The 18,000-nt window shown below is 39.6% G+C and overlaps 2 protein-coding genes across 2 annotated transcripts in view; both read right to left on the reverse strand.

The window, feature by feature from the left end:
* LOC306775016 (uncharacterized protein) overlaps positions 1 to 18,000 on the reverse strand; it is a gene marked incomplete at its 5' end in the record, with an annotated part of 83,108 nt that overhangs the window by 31,593 nt on the left and 33,515 nt on the right. The window contains 20 exons of the mRNA XM_079265222.1: positions 8,312 to 8,333; positions 8,440 to 8,472; positions 8,579 to 8,701; positions 8,811 to 8,936; positions 10,439 to 10,667; positions 10,779 to 10,875; positions 11,000 to 11,207; positions 11,565 to 11,776; positions 12,016 to 12,170; positions 12,675 to 12,773; positions 12,913 to 13,137; positions 13,662 to 13,697; positions 15,703 to 15,806; positions 15,897 to 15,975; positions 16,123 to 16,249; positions 16,693 to 16,743; positions 16,964 to 17,036; positions 17,160 to 17,258; positions 17,365 to 17,463; positions 17,585 to 17,683. Of these exons, the coding sequence (XP_079121348.1) occupies positions 8,312 to 8,333; positions 8,440 to 8,472; positions 8,579 to 8,701; positions 8,811 to 8,936; positions 10,439 to 10,667; positions 10,779 to 10,875; positions 11,000 to 11,207; positions 11,565 to 11,776; positions 12,016 to 12,170; positions 12,675 to 12,773; positions 12,913 to 13,137; positions 13,662 to 13,697; positions 15,703 to 15,806; positions 15,897 to 15,975; positions 16,123 to 16,249; positions 16,693 to 16,743; positions 16,964 to 17,036; positions 17,160 to 17,258; positions 17,365 to 17,463; positions 17,585 to 17,683 (2,296 nt within the window). The remainder of the gene's footprint in view (positions 1 to 8,311; positions 8,334 to 8,439; positions 8,473 to 8,578; positions 8,702 to 8,810; positions 8,937 to 10,438; positions 10,668 to 10,778; positions 10,876 to 10,999; positions 11,208 to 11,564; positions 11,777 to 12,015; positions 12,171 to 12,674; positions 12,774 to 12,912; positions 13,138 to 13,661; positions 13,698 to 15,702; positions 15,807 to 15,896; positions 15,976 to 16,122; positions 16,250 to 16,692; positions 16,744 to 16,963; positions 17,037 to 17,159; positions 17,259 to 17,364; positions 17,464 to 17,584; positions 17,684 to 18,000) is intronic.
* LOC306774801 (uncharacterized protein) lies at positions 1,213 to 6,448 on the reverse strand (the record flags this gene model as incomplete). Its single annotated transcript, XM_079264974.1, has 5 exons — positions 1,213 to 1,224; positions 1,322 to 1,430; positions 1,584 to 1,767; positions 4,273 to 4,621; positions 5,627 to 6,448. The coding sequence occupies 5 exons, from the start codon at positions 6,446 to 6,448 to the stop codon at positions 1,213 to 1,215; spliced, it is 1,476 nt and encodes a 491-aa protein (XP_079121100.1).

The following is an 18,000-nucleotide window of genomic DNA, read 5'->3' on the forward strand; positions in this document are numbered from 1 at the left end:
CGCTGCTCATTTCATCAACTTCCAAAGATGACTGAACAGATAATTCTGAAGTGTTGGAGAGTTGGATGTCTTTTCTCCGGTGAGAGAATGAGGAGGTCATGTCAGCTAAAGGTTTCTGTTGAACATTGACAGCAAGCTTAGAGGAGGTATGGCTGGATATATAAGTGGCTTGACTACTGTCGGAATAAGTCCTACTTTCTTTATTAGAGACTCCGCTCGTGTTGTCTGCTTCAGATCTAGTCCTACGATAGGTGGTTAAGCTTTTTTCTGATTTCCTATGAGTTTGATCAAACTCTGATATCTGTGAGACAGTAGCTGTCATTTCCTCGCTAACTGCAGTGTCTGGTTTGATTGACAGGGTTGGCTGTGAAGACTCTTGAATGCCAGACTGTGCAGCCATCTCTATGACTGAGCACAGGTCATCTTCATCCTCCTCCAATTCATCATCATCATCAGAGGAAGAGTCTGAAAATTCATCATCCTTGTCAGGGGACATCCAATGTGCTGATGTATCTGATTGGAGGTCCGCTATTGTAGAGTCTAGATAGTCAAGCCCAAAGCTTTGAAGATGTCCATCCTTAGTTTGAACATTTGGAAGTAGCTTTAGAGCACTGGGTGAAGTAAATTGAATGTCTGTTGTTGTCTCAGGCTCTGATTTGTCAAATGAGGGACTGATGGGAGTTTTGGATGTGGCATTACCCTGAGTTAGATGTGGTTTTAGGGTCCCTTGAATGGTTGTGTCTGAAATACAATCACTGCTCTGGATAGTTACAGACTTTACTTCAGATTTATTGAAGGTTTCTGGTGCAAATTCATCGACTGGATGTTCCCCAATATTAAAAAAGGAATATCCTTCCCCATCTTCATCAAAGGCTCTCCTTGACATGTCAATAGCACCACCTCTGGTCATTTCAAATAGTTTTCCCTCTTGGAACTGAAATGGGTTAGGGCTTTTCTCACTGCCAGGTGTCTGAACAAGCATTTTTTCGGGTGTTGATTGCCCCTCTGTAGAACCACAGTCAGTGTGTTCTTCAGCCTCTGCCTTGCTAACTACATTTCTGTGGCCCTCGCACCCCACATGTTGTTCTAGTTCTGTCAACGGTGCCTGAACTGATTTGCCATCATGTGAATAATGCTCATCTCTTACAGAGTGGGGAAAGTGTGTGTCAGTGACTGGGGAACACACATCTTTTGTCTCATCTTTGAGAAGTTCTATGTCTTTTTCTGCAATGAGGGAAACAGAGCCCACACAATCTGTGTCAGCTTCCTCTCTGTGAGTTTTAGATTCCTGTTCCATCTCCTCAAATGTTTTGATCTTTACAGCCATTTTGAACATCTCCTCCTCTGGAGTAAATTGTTTATGGGTGGTGCCATTCTCACTGTCATCTGTGTCAGTAGAGTCTTGCTTGACGTGCATGTGAGGACTCTCGCTGGAGCATACATTAACAGTAGTTACTCTGTCTGTAGAGTTAGAATAACTGTCTTTTTTCATTTCACTGTCCATCTGAGTGATTTCAGCATCACTTTCTTTCTTATCATCATAAGTAAAACATGTTTTAAGCTGGGAAGAATAGTCCTCGTACACAGCTGTCTTGGCTGGCATCATAAATTCTGTGTCCTGTGATTGGGTAGGACTTGCTTCAAGTGAGTCTTGACATGGAGATTCTTTGGTAGGGCTTGGCTCTATTGAGTCAGGGGATTTCTTTGATGAGCTCTCCTCCATCAGAGGACTTGGTTCCAATGAATCTTGATCACATGGCTCTTTATCTGTGACATCAAGCAAAACAGTATTAAGGTTCTCTAACTCAGCTGGTCTTTGTGGTGCTTCATTCGATAGTTGTAAAAAGTCCTGTGTTTTTAAAACTGAATGAGGAACCCATACAGACACACCTTGTTGATCAAATTCAACATCAGTTGTTTTGGCGGACTCATTAAAATCTTTTGTCCTTTCGGCAGATTCAGTAAAAGGTTTTGCTGCTCTTGGTGAGGTGCTAGCATCACCCTCTTCGGATGGGACTTTGTAGGGACCATCATCTTCATCAGAGCATGATTGCCATCTACTTTCAATAGATCTCATGCTCTGTGAGTTAGAACATGTATCTTCCAGAGAAATGGTTTGTTCCTGAGTTTCTTTTTTACCATCTTTGGGCATTATTTTTTCTTTGAAGCTCTCATGAACTAGATCCTCCTCCAGGTAGCTTTGTCTTGTCACTGGATTTTCTCTGAGGCATTCATCTAAGTCATCGCTGAGAAGTGACAACATGCCTGACATGTTCTTCTCAGCAGCAGACTGGTGGTGGGGAGCCTGTCTTTCCATATGAATTTGTTGGAAAGGAGGCTCTGACACCAAACCTGGTGATGGTTCTTTGAGTCCATATTCATCAGACTCCAAATCGTCATTTGCTTCTTTACTAGTCTTCTCTACTGAATGTCCTCTTGTCACCATTGTTTCTTTGCAGGTTTCATAGAGAACATAATCATCTGAATGGCTTAGCTTTGACACCGACTGTTCTTTGATATATTCATCCATATCATTGCTGAGAAGTGACAACATGCCTGACATGTTCCTCTCAGTTGCAGGGTGTTGGTTGTGTGGCTGCCTCTCAATTGGAACTTGTTGGACTGGAGGCTCTGATACCACATTTAGTGATATTTCGCGGACATGATATTCATCATTCTGCAAGTCTTCATTTACTCCTTCTCCAGTCTTCTCTACTGAATGTCCTCTTGTTAGTATTGTTTCTTTGCAGGCTTCATGGACAAGATCGTCTTCTGGGTAAATTTGTTTTGTCACTTGAGATTCTTTTAGACATTCACCAAGGTCATGACTAAGAAGTGTTAACATACCTGACATGTCCTTCTCAGGTGCAGACATTTGGTGTTGTACCTGTCTTTCAATATGAACTTGTTGGAATGGAACCTCTGATATCAAACTTGACATTGGTTCCTTGACTTCATGAGTATGTAGGACAATATTTGCTTCTTCTCCTGTCTCACTCACCACATTGTCATTTGTTAATGTAATCTGTTTACAACCATCACTGACCATTTCCTCCTCCACATAGTCCTTTTTTGCCATTGGGTTTTGTTCAAGATACTGGTCTAGGTCATTACTGAGAAGTGACAGCATGCCTGACATATCCTTTTCAGTTGTAGACTGCTGATGGTGTGGCTGTCTTTCAATATGAACTTGTTGAAATGTTGTCTCTGCCACCAAACGTGGTGGTTCTTTGACTCCAGTTTGATCCATCTGCAAGTGTTTGTTTGGTTCTTCCCCAATCCTGTCTTCTAAATTTTCACTTGTCAGTTTTATTTCTTTCCAGCTCTCATGGACATATTCATTTTCAGGGCTTTGGTTTGACGCTTGTTTTTTTATGAGGTCTTCTTCCTGGTCACTAGTGAGAAAAGTCAACATACCTGACATATCCTTTTCAATTGCAGACTGTTGGTGATGTGACTGTCTCTCAATGAAAACTTGTTGGAATGGAGTCTCACATACAAAGCTTGAAACTACCTCAGTCTGTAGGTTATCTTTATCCTCCTCCTTCATCTGGTCTTCTGAGCTTTTACTTGCCAGTCTAATTTCTTTGCAGCTCTCTAGGACAACATCCTCCTCTGCATAGCTTTGATTTGACCCTGGCTTTGCTTTGAGGTATTCGTCTACGTCACTACTAAGAAGTGACAGCATGCCTGACATATTCTTCTCAGTTGTAGGCTGTTGGTGATGTGCCTGCCTCTCTGTGTAAACTTGCTGGAATGGAGTCTCAGGTACAAGGCTTTGTGTTAGCTCTTTGACTCCAGCTTCATCACTCTGCAGGTCTACATGTCCCTCTTCCTTAATGCGATCCTCTGTATGGTCACTTGTTAACATAATTTCTTTGCAGCTTTCATGGGCAAAATCTTTCTCTGTGTGGCTCTGTGTTGTTATTGGATTTTCTCTGAGGTATTCATTTAAATCACTATTAAGAAGTGTCAACATGCCTGACATATTCCTTTCAGCTGTAGACTGCTGATGATACTCCTGTTTTTCGATATGAACATGGTGGAATGGAGTTTCTGATACTGAACTTGGTGTTGGTTCTTGGAGGTCATTTTCATCATTCTGCAAGTGCTCCTTTACGTCATCCTCCATTTTGTCTTTGAAATCTCTACTTCTAAGTATTATTTCTTGACAGTTTTCACGAAGAAGGTCCTCCTCTGTGTGGCTTTGTATTGATAATGAATTTTCTTTCAGGCAATTATCTAGGTCACTACGTAGAAGAGATAACATGCCTTCCATATTTTTCTCAGCTTTAGACTCTTGAACCTCTCTCTGGATGGAAACTTCTTTCTCTTCTGAGCTGGACCAAGAGGTCCTCATATCAATGCTAGTGTCTGAGGACTCAGCCAGGCCTTCATACTTGTGGCTCTCAGGACTTGTTTCTTCCCCAAAATAGGGACTGTGGATGGATACTTGATTTGCATCAAAATCAGCCAAAGTTTCATCTTCAGGTGCCTCTAGCTGATAGTTGACATTGGTAGTTGTTGATGTCTTCTTGAACAGTTGATACTCACGATTGTCTTCCAGCTCAGCCTTTATATCTGCACTGAAGTCCTCAGAAGGTCTTCGATCAGGACTGATCTGAGTATCAATAGATAAGCTTCGAACAGTGCTTATTGGTGGATTGTCTAGTTGTATCCTGTCTAGGCCCTTCCCTTGCGACTTTTGTTCGTCTCTCTCAGGTCTAGCCCTTTCATCACCAAACTGAATCCTTTCAGTACTTTCTGTTGTCTCCACAAAGCAAGAAATGTCTGAGCTCTTAAGTGATACATCAGCAGTGTCCCCCTTCAAATTTGCTGTCTCTGCCTCGCTAGTTAACACTCTATGTTCACTGACATAAGTTTTATCAACTCTCTGAATCTCTCCAGGACATACTGATTCATATACTCCAGTTTCGCTTTTTAAAGTGTCCTGTTCTGTTGTAAAGTTTTTTATCTGCTCCTTAACAGACGTATCCCTTTCTGACAACTCTGGTGCTTTAATGGTGAGTCTGCCATCACTCTGCAGGGTCTCAGTCTTCACAATAGCACCATCTGAATTTGATGACCCCCTGATTGAACTTATTGGTTGATCATCTAAGTCTGATTGGGCATGTCTCTTGACATCACGCTGTTGATGGAAAGTTGTGTTTTCCTGAGTAGGTATTGCCAGTTTTGATTCTTCTGTTGGACTTTGTTTTGTGTTCCATACTTCTTGCTCACTCTGGAATGCTTTCATCAAGTCCTTCACAGACATAGTTTGCTTCTTTGTCTCCTCTGTCTGTGGACTGGCACAACCTGGGTCATGCTGAACTTCATCAGTAAACAATGCTGTTTGTCTGGAAAAGGTGTCATCTGAAATTACCAGCAGCTGATCAGCATTATGTTCAGTTAGCTGTCGCTTTTCAGATTCTGATTCAGGTATTATTGTTGGAGCACAAGGAGCCACTGTTTTGCATTCAGCAGGCTGTGGTTTAGTTTCTTGGATTTCCTGCACATTTTGGAAAATTTTCATCCGTTCTTTCACAGACATTGTTTCCTTGTCTGGCAGCTCATATCTGTCATGCAAGTCTCTCTGTAGACTGTCATTTTCCATGTCAGACTGTACTGTATCAGCAAATGTAACTGTCTTTCCAGTGGAGACCCTCTCTGAAGTTAAGGGTGTTTCCCCTGGATCATTTCTCGATTTATCCCTAGTGTCTGTTTGGTCACATTTCTCTATGTCAATTTGTTGCTGCAGAGCCATGGGGCTCTGAGTCTCTGGCTCATGTGTCGGATGCTTCTCTGTTTCCTGTATCTTTTCACAATCTGCTGATTCAGATATCAATGTTGTAGTATGAGAAGAAAGAACAGCTTTGTGTTCAAAAAGCCCAGATTTACATTTTGATGGGTCTTGGCCTGTTTGGAAAGCTTTCATGAGCTCCTTCACTGACATTGTCTCTTCTAATCTTTCCGTCTGTGATTTTGGAGATTTAGGAGATTTGGGAACTCTGGGAAGTTCAGGCATGGCTTCCTCCACCTTATTCGTGGTGACAGAAGATCTAAACTCATTTACTAAACATAGAGTGTTTTTTTGGTTTTCCTCTTCAACTTTGTTCTGTAAAGCTTTAACTTTGTCCTTTATTGACCCTATCGGTGTGTCAACAACTAGAGGAGAAGCTGGAGGCTCCAATACCGAGGTGGTTATTAGGGCACTGTCCCCGAGAAGAGCATCACCATCTAAAGACTCCTCAGAACTCATTCTTTGTAGCTCTCCTTCAGAGCTGCTACACCTAGAGTATTCTCTTTCTCTAAGTTTTTTTCTTATAGGTTTCTTGATTTCAGGGGGACGCCATTTGCCATCACGCTTTATCGGCTCAGGTCTGTGTTGAACAAGGTCTTCTTGAGAGCTATATGTCATAGCAGATCTCTGATCTAGGTTGTCTCCCATGTCTACATGTAAGTTTGAGACCATGTCTGTTAAGTTTTTCCCTTCAATGTCAGTACTAATTAAAGTTTTGACAAAAGATTCCTGAGAAAGTGGTTCAGAAACATTTGCCTCGTACAGTAAATAGTCTTTTTTGTCTAACTTGAGCTGCTCTTTGTCTTCCAACCCTCCAACATAAACTCTCTCCTTATAGACATCTACAGTAAAAGCTGCAGACGCTCTGATGTCCGAAATGTCTGACAGAAGGTCTGGACTTGCAAGAGTTGCGGGATCAAGAGGTGGATTAGTTCTCAAGGAGAATGTATCAGTTGACTCAGACTCATCATCTTCAATGAGAAAAGTTTCAGAACCAAAAGGGATAAAGAACATAAGGGACAAATGAAGTGGGAAAGAGAGACATCAGAAAACTGTCATCAAGGTAATGCCATCAAAAATCCATGTTCATTTCACAGAGTAAGAAGACGACTGACAGGGCAGAAGATAAGAAAGTCTTGAAAAGAAGGCCAAAAAGAAGATGATAAAGTAGTCCAGAAAAGTTTGAAGGGGAGAAGAGCTGCTACAGCGCAAGCAAAGGACGAGGAAAATGAAAAGAATAGGTCGAAAGTGGAGAAGAATGACAATAATCTATACTTTGTGTTTGGATATCTGACACAAAACACACAAAAATGACTAAATGAAACAGAGAAACTCTCATGTAACAGAAGGACAACACGAAATGCTAACAGACAAGCAGACCGTTTTCTTTTTAAATTGCTGCTGACAGTCATGTCTGTAACATTATTAAATAAAATTAAAGGGGTTTAGAGACACATGCGACACAATCAGTTAACTTATGCCAAATAATGTTGTACTTAGTGCACTAATTAAAAATATTAATTATCTGTAAGCAGCATTAGATATCATATTTATAATGTTTTGAATCTGAATTTACATTATGATGCTTGGAACTTTTTATGTTAAATGTTTGAGAATTTGTAAATGATACAATTACATTTGCCATGTTTTGTGACCTTATAACACAATTAACCTTTATAGAAAAACAAGAAGTCATGATTATGATGCGAAACATGAAATAATGGAAAATGCATTCAAAACACAAATAAACGTAAAAATGACATTTTACAAAGTGTACTATAGTCAAAGTCATGCAAAATGTATGATGGCAGTATAAATAAACCAGAAATAAATGCAAACACTGGGAATAAAGAATAGACAATTTTGTATTGCCTGTTAATTATGCTCGTACAGAACCATGGAAGTTTTGTTTTAAACTACCATAATACTGTCAGAGAGATGGAAAGTGGGAAAATGGATCAAAATGAATACTTCTTACAAATTACCATGACAATTTTTTTTTAAATTAAGACCAGCTTCATATATAAATACTACAATATCAAAGTGTTTGGAGAATATTTGAATAAGAAGTATTACTTTGACCTTCATTCATGATTAATTAAAACCAAAAACAAAAAAAATGTTGAAGAGGTGCAAATACTAGAGGGAGAAGAGAGTCAGTGGGGTCTGTGTGGAGGGAAATACAGCCATAGCATAGCTGCCATTAACAAACATGTAAATACACACAGTGTTAGTAGAGCAAAATAATAGAGCAGGATTAAAATAAACAAATATATGAGGTTATTAGATCCTAATCAAGACATCACAACCTTTATGATAGTAATTTAATCTTTTTCTACTCTAAACTTTTAAAGAATGCGATATAATATACAGTATGAGATCACTGAAAATGTTTTTGGTCTAGAAAGCATCAATCTTCATGAATTTAAGTTATTTAATGCAAAACTCCAACACATCATTTATTTCTATCAATCAAAAGTAACGTATGAGTATTTTAGAGGAACAACTTACATTTCTTTTCACTTTTTTCACTCTGCAAAAAACACAATTAAAAAAATTAAATAAAAAAACTAGTTAATCACAAACTAATTATGTTATCCCGCTACCTTTAAAGGAGCCCCATTTAAAGTTTTATTTACCTCATCATCTCCATCTGGGTCTGAGTCGGACTCCTGAAGAAATGAATGAAACAAATTGAAGGCAACATTCTTGTTATTTAAGCTAGAAGTTATGGTAGATATAATTATTTTAGTGCAAACTAAACCATATCAGACTTACCTTTGAGTATGCTGGTAGAGTGATGTTTAGGTTGCAAATAGCATTGTGGTAAAGACTTCGGTATGTGCGTGGTTCCTTGGTAAAGGATAGTCGACCACATGGCTCCTGTGCCGTGTCCCTGATCTGTTCAACAAAAACTGATTAGTTTTTTAAATGAGATCTATTTTGATTTTGGAATCTAAAAGAAAGGAAATGTGAATTTCCAAATATGATCATTATTTTACAGTCTCACTTTAATAAAGAGAGCCAGTCTGTTCTCTTTGAAGGCGAAGAAACTAAACACATGGTGCTGTCCGCTCTTGGTAAGAGGCACCAGGTTTCCAAAGCAGTCGGCATATATCGGTTTTCCCTCCAGCACCTGTGTATGGATATGACACAAGTTCAAACTTAAACATTCAATATTGCGACCCCTTCAGGGGAACAAGCCGAAAGATAAACAACAACAACAACATATAGATAAACAGTATTAGTATATCTTTTCGTACATAAATAAGAGCCAGTATTGATTAGAATCTGTCAAAGCTTATTTAAATACTCCACTAATGTAACATTTAATTTCCCTTACATTGTATGTATTCTTGTAATTTATTCTTTTATCTGTTCTATTATTATTTCATTTTATTTTTATTTTGTGATATTCGACTCTGTGCAGCACCATGGCGACCATCAAACAACTGTGTTAATGCACAGGTGCAGGAACCATTAAGTTATAGAAATAAAGCTTTATTGAGCAGCTAGGCCCATCACTCCTTGTGCTTGTATATTATTAATCAATAAAACAGTGGAATGAATACAATATTTTCTGTGTTTACCTGAGCCTACAGGTGGAGTGTCTCAAAACAAAAGCCAGCAGCGTGCAGTGATCTGAGCAGCAATGGCACTGTGGCAATGGCAGCAAACTAAAGCCAACAGCAAGGGAGGAACTGAACATCCTAAATAGACCTCTGACACTTGATGGGTATGTTTGAATTGTAGCTTGAATGTTAGAAGTAAATCTCATGGGATGCGGCACAGCAGCTCGAGTTATCTGCCTGAACTACCTTACAGGCTTCATTTAACCTGGATTAATACATTTACGTTGTTTTTATTCAGCAATTCCCTTTGTCCTCATGCCATGTCAATGTCCTGACCATAGACTGTATATAAAGAAATGGACGGAGCGTCTGTGACGTCACCCATAGGTTTCTGAAGAGCTGAATTGAAGCTCGGCGGGCAGTTCCCACCGTCGCCATCTTGGCAGTGTCATGCGCGTCGTCTTGCCCAAAAAATACAAATGACGGCAAAGAGGTGGAGCTGAGAGGGGAGCCGTGAGCGTCATGGCAGATGATTGACATCGAGCGAACTCCGAGCGTTCTGTAACTAAAAGCTAACCGAGCTAACACTGAGATAATGGGAGCTAACCAGCTAACGGAGGTAAGCATGCTAAAGCTAAGTCACGTTGTTAACCGGCTAAAAACCGCAGTTGTTCTACGTTCTTCTGACTTGAAGTCGGAGATTGGTACCTGTCAATCAAAAGGACACGCCCCTGAATATGCCGAAATTCGAGATTAAATTACTTTTAAACGGGCGAGTTAGAAAAAAATTCACTCCCCCCAAAGTTGTCATGAAATGACCTATTAACCGAAAATGGATTTATGAACCAGGCTGTAAACATGTTTATTTCTGCCGGGAAGTTGGCCTTTTTAACATGGGAGTCTATGGGGATTTGCTCTGTTTTGCAGCCCCTAGTGGATGAAGGGGGAACTGCAGTTTTATGCACTTCTGCATAGACTTCACTTTTAACCGTTGGAGGTTGCCGCTTGGTCCTGACTCACTCCTACTGTTCCCTCAACACATGTTTTCCCCAACATGACACTTCACCTCAACATCTCGGCTGCGTGCAACTTCAGTGAAGTTCTCTTGCTGCTCCAAAGTTTTGTCCATCTTGTCATCTGTCATGCAGAAACAGCGCAGGCGGGCCTCGATGGGGTCCAGCGTCTTGGCAAAAATGACAAACTTCGCCATGTATGGGACACAGATGATTTCTCTGTACAGCTGAGTGGCAAAACTAACAGACTCCTGGACCTGTCTGCAGTCAATCAGCCAGAACCTGTTAACAGGAAGCAGATATTTAGTGGTAGATAGACTCGAGCTCAGAAATGGATTACAGCGTCAGGTCTAAGATTTCTCATTCTCATTTGAAGGGAAGTGAGGTGCTGACCTTGCTGACACGTTTGTTGTGAAGGAAACACATTGGTTGACAAAGGTGAGAGGTGTGGAGCCAGTGATGTCCTCCCACTGGGCGGGAGTGGTTCCACCTGAAACGCAAACCAGTGGCTTCTTATCCAGTTTATTACACTGGTTAAGATTTTGTAATCTTTGGAAAGGGAAAATATAACAAGGTTTCCAAACATAGGTAAATAAGAGTTTTCCCATGTATACCTGTGATACTGCAAAGCAAACGTAGAGTAGGTGTCTCCCCATTGAACACCGTGCTCGGCCCATCACTGTTGGAGCTTTTGGGAATTGGGATTGTCATGGTGATTGGTTTGTGGAACTTCCTCCGTCTTGGCTCCAATGTGACAATAGGACTAAATGTGGCTTTGTTGCCAAGAATCTTTCTCACAACCTCAACATCGATGGGCTGAGCCTGAGACAAAGTTTTAAAAAACAGTGTTATCATTGCTACAAGCCATAATTCTGAATATTTTTCTTTTATCTGCTGCTCTTTCTAGTAAACTAGCAATCTTTTTTTTTTTTTTTTTAAACTTTTTTTTTTAATCTGCAGAAGAGGACCAGATTTTTGAGTCATTTCCTATTTGTAATGTTGATCTGTCATGCTAGAACAGGCTTTGACATGAACAATATCAGAGTAACAAAAACAAAAACATCTTTGCTACCTGTATTCTAAAAACATTTAACATGCGGAGGAATAATAAGATAACAGTTTGTAAGTTCCCACATTGTTCTGCTGGTTAGTAAATACATTTTTTTGTACTGTATGTACCTGAAGTCCAACTCTAATCTTCTTTGTGAGGGCACCCTCAGGGAAGACAGCCTGGACCTGGGGCGCTAGAGTACTACTGAGGACCCCGCCTTCTGGACCAATCAAATGACTGTCCTGCTTTATCCTGGACACCACAGCAAAATACTGCGGGAAGTCTCTTGTGATGATGCGGCATATTCTTTTCTTCTCAAGCTCTTCAGGGGAATCCAGTTCTGTGAAGTGTAAATACATATTGTCAGTAAACTGCTTCACCATTAGTCATATTTTCATCCAAGTGGTTTAAGAAATAAATTCTGTCCTGATTCGCTGTATTAATGAATCCTGTGTAATGGATACATTTGATTATGGATGCATATTCCTGCACTCATTTTTTTTTAGCATGTACTCTTGTTGGATATTCTGTGATATGAAATCCGATCATCAATCACTGCTTTCCATCATAATCCCGTACTTTCATCCATGCCATTAAGTATCTGGTTCAGCTCCTCCTCAGTGAAGTCACAGTGGTGTTCTTTCCAGTTTTCTCCTGTTTCGCTCCTCAAGATGACAAGCTCTCTCTCCGTGCCCCGCAGAGCAGCAAAATGGGGAATCTCTACAATCACGGGCCTAAAAAAAAAAGGATTAAAAAGTGGAATCAAATGCAAATTGGACTTAGTAAGAGGTGACTTCAGATGTGATATCAGATAACATGATGTGGGGCTGACATATGCAGGATCATAACAAAACAAAAAAGGAATCTTTGACTTCAATTTGAGCTTTTCATGCTAAATGCAACAGTCATAAAAAGCAATAAGAAAAATACATCAACACAAAGGGAACATCCATTCCAAATCAGACGGGCAGAATCCAAACAGAAACAAGACTGGAGACAGAAAAAAACATGGAGGAGATTCACGAAATACAGTGGTACATCAGAAGGTTTCATCCTATTAGTGAAATTTCTAATTGCGAAATAAGAAAAACTTACAAAATGACAAAAAAACAAAAAAACAAAACAGTTTTACTTTTATAAAAATTATACATCTTAATGTGCATAGATGGGAAATTATATGGTTGGGCATGTGACCAGGAATCCAAGTCGGCGCAGTGTCCTTTTTTCCATAATCCTACCCGAGGAACTTGGTTCCTGGAGGACCCAGCTGCAGGATGCGACTGACCAGGCTCTCGCCCTCATTCAGAGGGGGCGGAGCTGTAGGAAGGTGGAGCTTACTAATCCGTACGCAGCACAGAGGAGAAGTGAAGAAGACAGTGTGAACGCACAACACAACTATGTTAACACAGTCACACAAGCAAATACACAAACTCTCACAGTCTGTACACACACAGACACACTAAAACCTTCACGTACCCCAGGAACTGAGCTCCAGTGGGTCCCACTTCAATGATTCGACCAGCTAGCCCTTCGCCTTCCACCATCGGGGGCATTGAGGCCAAACGATGCCTCTTGACCAGCCTGCATGTCACTCGCGTAGGAGCAGAGCACTTTCTCGGTGGTACAATGATTCTCAGGCCATTGTGGCGACAACCACGCATAGCTCCGCCTCTGGCGTCCACCATGAAGCTCACCAGGAAACTAAAGACAGACATCCCAGCAAAAGATAAACTGCTTGTTGAGCTCATCTAATAAACAAAAGAACTAAACATATGTTACATCTTTTGGGGAGGAAAGCTCCATGCAGACAAAGCAAACAAAGCAAAAGAGCCACGGGATACACTATGACGTCGAGACATTAGAAATGACTACAACAGCAAACGATAAGTCTCAAGTGGCAAGTACTGCGAAGTACTCTGCACTTATTCCACGTTTTAAACATAAACCACTGTTATAGTACTTTAAAGCAAAAATGCAAAACACATGTTGTTGTGTGTCAGGAAATCATCAAGATTAATACATTCAGATCTGCGTAAAGGAAAAAAAAAATTAAACAAACTCGGTTGGAGAATCTCTGGTTAACAATAACCGAACCCAGGTGATGTAAAGTCATGCATTCTGAAATCATGCAGAGAACCGGGATGGATATGAGGAGTTTGATAACTCCTAAGTAAGTAATTAGGCTTTAAAGAGGAGAAAGATGCCAAAAAAATCAAGAGTATCACCTGCTGTTGTCATGGTCTAGGCATGGAGAGGAACGGCTAGAAGCAGAACACAACAACAGACACGAACACACAAACACGACCACAAACCAAAACACGAAAGTAGAATGGAAGAGAAGTGACAAGAGAGTAAACAGAGAAAAAGAATAAAAGAAAAATGAGTAAAAGTGAGACAAATCTGACTGGACACAAGAATACACAGCAGCAAAAATGAAAGAAGAAGGTGCCGGAAACACAGACGTGAAAGGCTGAGAAATCATAGGAGAAGAAAAGTAAATCTGATTTGGCAGTGACACAATGGATATCTGTCGCAGCTTCTTCTGAAGCAAGGTGACAAGCAGAACAAACACTTAGAAATTACCTAGATACTGCAGATGCAAACTCTCATGAATAAGGTTGTTTTAATGTGATATTTTCTATATAAATATGTCTTCAACACTGAAGAGACATAACATCCCGTCTGCTGCCAGTTTGATGACTTTATGTGTACAGCAAATGAAATATTGTGCAGCAATTTCAGAATCTGACCTGAAGTGTAATTTATATTTCAATTATCAGTCAGGAGCCAGTAGATGTTTTTAAAAATGGCCATGAATGCGAAGCTATCATTGTTGCGTGCACTACTTAAACATGTTGCACAAGGTAAAACACACATGAAGCAAAACACCAGATGCAACAGTTGTTTATGAACATGTGTACACCTTCTTATTAAGAGCAAACGTTTGTATATGCTGCTCTTTTATATCCAGCCTGCAATAGTTAAAGGTGGAGTATGTAAGATTTTCAATATTTTCAAAATAAATTAACTAATAAAATAACTACAATCATAATTAGATTTTTTTTTTTTAAACATGTAGGTTCCAGTCTGTCCATATTTCACGTGTTATTAAATTACAAGTTTAATTAATGACAAAGACCCTTCTTAAATGTTTGCCTACCAGTAAAAAAATGTGCTTTTTGTCATTTGTCATTAATTAAACTTGTAATTTAATAACACTTCAGATATGGACAGACTGGAACCTACATGTTCCAAAAACTTTCTAATTATGATTGTAGTTATTTTATTAGTTAATTTATTTTGAAAATATTGAAAATCTTACATACTCCACCTTTAAAGTATGGGAGGATATAAATTTGTTATGAAAATTAATTATCGTTTAGATCAGGGGTAGGCAACTCCGGTCCTCGAGTGCCACAGTCCTGCAAATGTCAGGAGTTTCCCTGCTGCAACACACTTCATTCAAATCAATGGCTAATTAGCAGAGTTGTGCAAAGTTTGATGTCAAGCTCTGCACGAGTCTGCTGATTAGGTCTGATGTGTGCCAGGTGGGTTGCAGCAGAGAGACTCCTAACATTTGTAGATCTGTGGAACTGGAGGACCGGAGTTGCCTACCCTTGCTTTACAGAATTGTTTGTAATGGCATTAATGTTGGCAATTTGCTCATGAGATTGAATCCTACAATAAATAAATTGATTCCAAAAGTAATTCATTCCGGTTTGTTGTGTTTTGAATCAAACCCTTTAAAGCCTGTTCTCAGGAAAATATGGAGAAAAATTTAGTGTATTTACATTTTCTAAACGGTGTGATGTCAAATTATTGTAGTGTCAAAAGTAATCCACCCGAAGGCAGAGTACAAGAATCAGATGACGTACGACCAGGGTTTTCGCCACAAAGTGATGCAAAAGGTCTCAGAAACCGTAAGTATCAGATATGACGTACACAGGATTAAAGGGTTAAGTTAAAATGTTGCGTAAAAAAAAGCAACATCAATGCCACTAAAGCCTGAACATGCACAATCAAAATAAAATCAAAATATGTTCTTACAGATTAACTGGTTTCTACTATACTATTTTTTTACAAATTAATATCTTTATCAAAACAGACTGAGAATTTCTCTAGGAATGCCCGAGGAAGTCCACATCCTAAGTGGACCTCTATTTGGGATGCTGTTAAGTCTAAAAATGTTTGAAGCCTGGACATTTGAATTTGAATGTAATTTAGCTCATTTAAACATTTAAGCAGTGTGTATGTGTGTATGTATACCCAGAGTGCAGCAGACGGGAGGATAGTATTTCATTGTCCAGGTGTTCGGCACCCCAGCTCAGCCGGAACGACTCCTTGTCGTGCTCTCTCGACAACGCAGACACCTGCAGACCAACATGACATTCGGAGGAATCATGTCTGAGAATACTTGAGGTTAAACAGCGACATAGACTTTTTCTGTGCTTTGCATTTACCTGTTGGCTTATCAACAAGTCTTCAATTAGAACGCCGTCTCGCTGGTGGAAGCTTTGATGGACAGGTGTATGCAGGGGCCTGAGAGGAAATACAACATCCTGATTCACTGATAAACAATTCTTTGTAGATTTTATAGAGATCAGCATGAGGTGGCATTGCCTTTATTTGTTATCATATGAAAAAATGTATGATTTAATTAACCAAAACGTGAGTTCTCTTTATAACCTGTCCAGGTTGTGGCTCAGGTAGCTGAAGCCATCCAGATAATGTCCTGGAAGAGAGTCGTCTCCCAGCTCTCGGAGGTCTTCTGCTCTCAGATACTCCCCTCCATCACCTGTCATAGTGTCCTCACCTGAAAAGAAGACATACGTGCTACCTTACAAATATTCCAACAATTCTAAGGAGCAAATATAAACAAATAATAAAACCCTTTGAGAACCTGTTTAAGAAGATTCAGGGTTATTAAATTAGTGCATTCTGCTTCCTCATACATCATATGATCTTCTCCACAGTCCCATGTTTCCAAAATCCTCATACTGAATTTGTTAGTTTTTATCATTTACACACATACCAATGAAATACAATTGCAACCTTTAACATTTTATGTGTTAGATCAAAGCAGATGCTTATAATAGTTAATATTAATAAGCTGCACAACACCAAAAAAGGCGGTTTAAGACAAAATTATCAGGACCTTTTATTTGTTTTGGATTTTTTTAAATTATCTGTTGTTTTCAGAAAAAACGTTTAACACTGCACACCAAGCCGACAGAGCAGAGCAGATATCAGCAGTACCTTCCAGCTCCACTGACATCTCAGACAGTGGCTCTTCTTCCACTTTCAGAGCTACAAAATATGACAATTTCATGTGAAACCGCATTATTTATTATTATTATTGCACACTAAAAAAGTGTGTTGACACTTTTTCTTCAGGGTGTGATTGGATAACACCACTAACTTTAACTTATTTTATTTTATTTTATTTTTTCAGTGAGCTTCATATGGACAAAAAAAGAAAATGTTTTTGTTTTCTTTTTTTTTGCTCCCTCTGTTATCAGTAACTAACCTTCTTCATCAGACACATCAAGGATCTCAGTCATGGTCTCTGGAACATTGAGCTTGTGTTTCTCTGTCACCGTCTGACTCAACATTCATTCCCAGACAAAAATAAAGAGATAAAACAAAGTTTTCATTAGATTTGGGGAAATTTAGGAGAAAACCTTGTGCCTCCAGGTAGATCAGTAAATTTAAAGATGACTAACCGTTGTGGTAGTAATGACTTCTTCAGTGACAACTTTCAGCGTGTCCACCACAGAGATGTAACCGAGCCGCCTGGCAATCGACAGGGCGGTGTTCCCGTTCTAACATACAGGATGAAATGTGGGGTAAATGTGATGTAATAATCTCACTCCAGTAAAAGAGACTTTACATGAGAGTAGAGTAAATCCAGGAGCTCTTTTCTCATACCGCTGTGGTGGTGTTGGGTTTGGCCCCGTGCTGTAGCAAAACATTGATTATGTGAGTGTTTCCTTGTTGTGCTGCCTGGTGCAGCGGAGTGTAACTGTTCTGTAATATAACAAAATACAGTGAAACATAGTTTAGTTATTTTAACAGTTTACACAAAAGGGACTGCATTTATATTGTTTGCTTACAACCTGAACTGAGTAAGCAGAGATTTGACTTCTACCTTAGTTTTGGCATTGACGCTGGCACCTTGCTGCAGTAGGAAGTTCACCATTTTCAGGTTTCCGTAATGACACGCCACAATCAAAGGAGTGTATCCAAGCTGGAACGTTCGCAGATGAGAGCGCGGAAAAATGAAAAGCATTTATTTCCAACAGGAATTCTTGAGACACAGCCTTGAAAAACATGATGACACGATAGCTGATCCAAGCAAGTGCTGCCTTAAAAGAACCTCCCTTTTCAGACTATACTAACTGTTCAGGTGCACTATGGGATGGAACATTACTTTACTGCAGTGAATACACACATGAGACATGTCTTTACAAAGATAAAAACCTTTTTCACTGGCTATACCAGTCTATGAAGTTACCATTCCTAGTAACTGCAATATGTGTGTCAAAGCATGTTAATGTACTGCAT

This window comes from Telmatherina bonti (genome assembly GCF_933228915.1).
Source record: "Telmatherina bonti genome assembly, chromosome: 3".
In the NCBI taxonomy this organism is placed as follows: domain Eukaryota; kingdom Metazoa; phylum Chordata; class Actinopteri; order Atheriniformes; family Telmatherinidae; genus Telmatherina; species Telmatherina bonti.